Source organism: Elephantulus edwardii, unplaced genomic scaffold (assembly GCF_000299155.1).
Source record: "Elephantulus edwardii isolate Elephantulus edwardi_28Jun2011 unplaced genomic scaffold, EleEdw1.0 scaffold00132, whole genome shotgun sequence".
Classification (NCBI taxonomy): domain Eukaryota; kingdom Metazoa; phylum Chordata; class Mammalia; order Macroscelidea; family Macroscelididae; genus Elephantulus; species Elephantulus edwardii.
In genome coordinates, this window is record NW_006399882.1 from 3806023 (window position 1) to 3811518 (window position 5496).

General features: G+C 39.4%; 1 protein-coding gene across 1 annotated transcript in view; it reads right to left on the bottom strand.

The window, feature by feature from the left end:
* LOC102865561 (cadherin-related family member 3-like) overlaps positions 1–5496 on the bottom strand; it is a 147932-nt gene that overhangs the window by 38061 nt on the left and 104375 nt on the right. The window contains exons 5-6 of the mRNA XM_006893867.1: positions 3287–3464; positions 743–905 (exon numbers count right to left, since the gene is read on the bottom strand). Of these exons, the coding sequence (XP_006893929.1) occupies positions 743–905; positions 3287–3464 (341 nt within the window). The remainder of the gene's footprint in view (positions 1–742; positions 906–3286; positions 3465–5496) is intronic.

Sequence of the window (5496 nt, forward strand, 5' to 3'; positions counted from 1 at the left end):
AGTGCAACAATGAATGAATGAAAATCCAAAATCTCTGTAAATGTTCATTAAAATTAATAAAATTTAAAGAAAAATGTAAATCCTTTTGGTTCAGTGAGTGCTTATCCTTCTAAAACAAAGTATATAAAAATCCAATTTACATCTTCTGGAATTTGTAAAGAAATTTCAGTTGTAGGGCCAGAGGAGGAGAAAGATAAACAGTAACTTCTTCAGCCATAGTATGTGGCTAGTGGAAACTGTGCGACAACGTTTAGATAAAGCACAATAATTATACCACACCAACAGGGATCAACAAAAACCTGTGAAAATTAGAGTTGAAAGAAGAGACTTCTTTTAGGGTAAAATCCTACTTCTCTGCCAATGGAAAGTTTATCACTCAAACAGAATGGGGAGAAAAGCTCAGCATCTTTTCCAAGGCCAGGAAAATGAATGGACCATGATCATACCTGTAGCTATAGACCTACCTCTAAGGACATCATCATGCTTTATGGATTCTGAATCCTTTTCCTCAATAAAGGAGCATTATTACATTATCTCATCAAGAAGAGAAGGATATAACGTTTGCATCAAGACAATGAAGGACTTGTCCAGATGGCTTATATATAATAAGGCATCTTTAAGACATCTGAATTTGTGTCTGAGTTCCCCTTCCTGCAACTGACAATGCTGTCTCTCACCTGTGGCCACAAAATAACCCCATATCCTTGGAAAAGTTCCAGAAGCTTTGGCAACTAGTGCTCACCTGGATGAAATTTGCAGCATTGGGCACCTGCTCAAAGAGTTGTCCAGAGCCAATTGGTCCCGAGTGAGGTGTGTAATGGAGTGTGTCAGGAGGTTGATCAACGTCATGACACGAGAGTCTTGCAACTACCGTGTTTTCTGCAAGCACCTCTCTGCCCGTGTACCTGTTTCATTTATTTAAGAAGAAAAGGCAATTCTTTAAGAAGAAAATGACTTTAAAAAGCAGGGATGTTCCCCCCATAAATATCCACTAGTTCGGACAATGCAGATGTAGGAAGGCCCTATTTAGTTTGGGGCAGACAGAACAGCTTTGAACACCATGTGGGAAGCCATTTCCCAAAAGTACTATGGTTTGGAATGGATTTATCATTTCTGAAAGTATTTGCTTCCTGCACCCAGCTGGGTACTTGTTTGGGTAAGAATTTTATCAAAAGCTTTATCTCAACAGAGAAGGGCTAAAACAGGGATGTGATTTTTCTGAGTTGTTATAATCTGGAATGTTTGAATTCTGCGATTAACAAGGACACTTCTGTAGTCATATAGTGAACTTATTTTCACGTTTAAATATTCATCTATTTCTTGACCTCTACCTGCCCCAAAATTTCACTTTTAAGCCCTTGGTCCCTAAATTCTACTTGTCCTTTTGAAGTCTAATTAGATGTCACTCCTTAAGGACACTTATCTGGTTATTCTAGCCATCCATGTTCTTCCTCTAATAATCAAAAGCCAGCGCATAATTCTTAATGTAAAATTAAATGTATACCTTTGCTCTGTTTTGTATGCACTCATCTTACTGTCTTGAAACAATACACGCTCATTAGAGTAAATAAGCATACAAAATACTCCTACTGTTGTCTCTAGGGGGTACCGGCATTGGGTACAGTAGGTGGTAGCTATTTGGTTAATTAACTATGACCCTCCTGGGATGATGATGGTGATGATGATGTTAATAATAGTAATAATAATCATAATTAATAGCACTTACTATGTGAAAGGTCTGCACCAAACAAATTCCAGTCATTGGTTGTATTTGAAAGTGCCCAGGCGGTACAATAGTTGAGCACTAAGCTACTAAACTGAAGGTTGGTGGTTTGAACCCACTCGTCACTCCACAGGGAAGATGTGGCAGTCTGTTCCCCATAAAGATCAACAGTCACCCTAGGAGGCACATCTACTCTGTTCTGTAGGGTTGCTGTGAGTTGGAATCCACTAGATGAAAATGATTTTGGTATTTTGATGGGTTGTATTTGATCCTTATAAGAATGTTGGGTGCAACTATTATCCCCATTTGAAGGGTAGAGTAATGGGGGCTAAATAATCCCACATGACTGTAATTTTCTAAGGCTAGACTTTCTCTTTGGTTCCTAAACAGAAGTAAATCTTTTTGTGCATAAATAGCCACGAGGCAGCTTTTCTACATGTAATTGAGATGCAGGGAAAGTAGAAGATGTAGAACAGTAACAGAAACAGGGCTGAGGACTGAGCTTCAGATAATGCAAGTAGTTACGCATACAGTAATATGCAGGCCCACACTTCTTTACCTAAATTCCAAAATCCAAAACGCTCTGAAACTCAAAATTCTCATAATTTTTTTGGTATCAAAACTCAACCAGACTTGAAGTTTTGATGGTAAATTTTACCTGACTTCCAGATCCTTATTTGTCCCATTTACTATGAAAAATGTATTTGTGTGTTTAACTATGGAACCATTCATGTATTTGAAAATGAACTAGGATGATTATATAACACAAGACATTACAAAAGGATTTTGCCTAGTTGATTTCCTCTTCTAGAAGTCCCATGTGTTCCGAGGAGGACTGCTCCACGTGATTTTCAAGGATGCTTTTGAAGCAGAATAGCAGATCTTCTGATGTGCCTCTGAGTCAGTTGGAACTGCCAATCTTTTGGTAAGTAGTTGAATATTTGGTCATTTGTACCATCCTTTTGCATTAGTCTGTCTCAGTCTGGAAGCTTCACTGAAATCTCAGCACCACAGCAACACACAGCCTCCAGCGGCAGATGATTAATGGCTGGGTATGAGGAGCACTGGCCAGGAATCAAAACCTGGGTTCCCATGTGACAAGAAAGAATTATACCACTGAACACACACACACACACACACACACACACACACACACACACACACACACTCTTTCTCTCCCTCTTCCTCCCCCCCACTCCCTTTCTAAGATTATAATTCAAACTAGAGGTTACTCATCTTTTGAAGCACTAGAAAGAGGCAAGTCTATGGGTGTCCTTTCTCTAAACTACGATACCAGAGTGCAATAAATGACAGGACAAGGAATGCAAACCAAGTCTATAAATAACTCCAAAACTCAAGCTTTTAACCACTTATAGGCTGGCCCAGAAGAGCCAGCTTTCAGGCATGAACATTCACAGATCTTTGCAACAAATCATTTCTAAGCACCAAGCTGTTGCAGAACAAGAGTCACTTTGATGATCAATCACATGTCCACTTGGACCAACACATAGGGCAATACCCATTCTGTCTTCTTGTCCCTGCCCATCCCCCATCTCAGCTTACCTAATCACATATTGATCACAGAAAGGAACGTTGTCATTGATGCCACGGATATAGGCAGTCACAGAAATTGCTGCACAACGTTGATCGAGATCACAAGCCCTAATGGAGAAGGAGTGAACACGTGCAAATCCTGCTTTCTCCACATCGAGGCGGGCTGCAGTAACCAGAGTCCCTCGCTCTGTAATAATGAAACACATTTTACTGCAAATTGGTCCATATTGTTACTTTCAAGTTACATTTTACATATGTGGCAATTAAAGTTTATGTATAAACCATGTCCCATCCATCACAATTAAGAAACTGGTTCAAAATACAGGCAGTAAATACATAATTGTTTATCACCAAGACACACTCTTTAATCCTATTCTATTTACTCACTCATTCAGTTTACTGAGTTGGAATCAACTCATAGCTGAACTTCCACTGGGTTTCCAAGTAAATTGCAGGGACGGAGAGCGTCCATCTTTCTCTCTCAGAGTTGCCAGTGGATTAAAACCTCCAGGGAGGCTTGGATTTGAATTAACAGAGCAATCACTGTGGATTATATAACAAGAGCTCCCTACCATACTATATGATTGTTGTTGATGTTGTGGGCAGTTGAATCAGATCAGACTCATTTCTGACCATCCAGCATGTTTTCAGAAATACTATAGTATGTCATACGATAGGAGACTGTCCAGCCTTCTCCCACAGAGCAGCTAGTGGATTCGAGCGGCATGCCTTTGAGTTTGCAACACAGCTGCTTATCGAAAACCTACCATTAGATGGTAGAAAAAAAATAAAAAGTGTTTTTATCATATGGAAAACTAGAAGACTGTCTAGAAAAGAAAACCTTTATTCTAAGGCTTTGAAGGATAAAAAAACGGTGGCATGGAAATTAGAAGGTAGGAAGCATGTGTTTATTCCCATTAGAGAAAGTAACAAAAATATAGCAATAAGATCAAGACTCATTGTACAACTTTTCACCAAGCCATCTCCCCACTCAGCCAACATTTATTTAGTGCTAACTGTATACCAAGAACTGAGTACTATCTATATAACAATAAAGCTTTTATGGAATCTACAATACAATTTTATAATTTTTATGGAATTTAGCATTTGAAAGACAAATACCAAAAATGCATAGAAAAGTGAAAAAATATTTGCAAAGTGATGCATTATTAAGGAACTGAAAATTGTGATATATTAAAAATCAACAATAGTATCCAATGGCTAGGTATTAGGCATTCAACTCACGTACCATGGATACGTTGTTAGAAGCGTGCAAGCCCTGGAAAAGGATCCCATGCATGTAGAGTCATGGAAGGTGAAGAAATCCCTTACTCAGGTGGACTATACCATATGAAATAGGCTAAGCATAGCAGAGACTGTGAGGCAGTCACAGGAGCAGACCAGACTCGTTCAGCTGTGCATGAGCTGCTCTGAGTAAGTAACAACTCCAATGCAAACAACAATGGCCAGACTCTGAAGAATGCAAAGGCAGGAAGCCTCGCTGCTGGACAGAATAAGCTTGCAAAGAGAGGGGAATTACTACTTAACATGGGAGGGACTGGAGAGCATTATGCTAAGTGAACTAACACTCAGTCTCATAAAGAAAAACACTTTATAAGACCATTATTGTAGAGTGTGTACAAGGAGCCAAGGGGGGGTGCTTAAACATAGGGTCACACAATTTGATAGGTGGAGGGAGGGATTGGTAAAGTAAAGGGAAAAGGTCTGGTGTGAAAAAACAATGTAAATTAACTTTATGAACTCTGTATGTAAGCCAGTATAAAATTATTACCTAAGTTGGGAGAGAAGTGAAGAGCATTATACTGAGTGAACTAACTCAGTCCCAAAAGGACAAATACTGTATAAAACCATTACTGTAGAATGAACATGAGGATCCAAGGGGGAGGGGAGGAGGGCGGAAGCAGAGGGATGAGGCTGTACGATGTGGGGGGGATTAATCATGGGGTCATACAATTTAATGGGGGGGTGAGAGAAATGAGAAGGATCTGGTGTGAAAAACAACGTATTTCAATTTTGTAAATAAATTAGTATAAAAAAACTCTGGTGGCCTAGTGGCAAGAAGCTGCACTGCAATCCCAGATGTGCCTCGTTCGAATCCACAAGATGCTCTGCTGGAGAAGGAGGCACAATCTCCTCCTGTACCAGTCAGATCTGATTTGATGGTACAATGCACAAAAAATAATAAAATAAAAATTTTT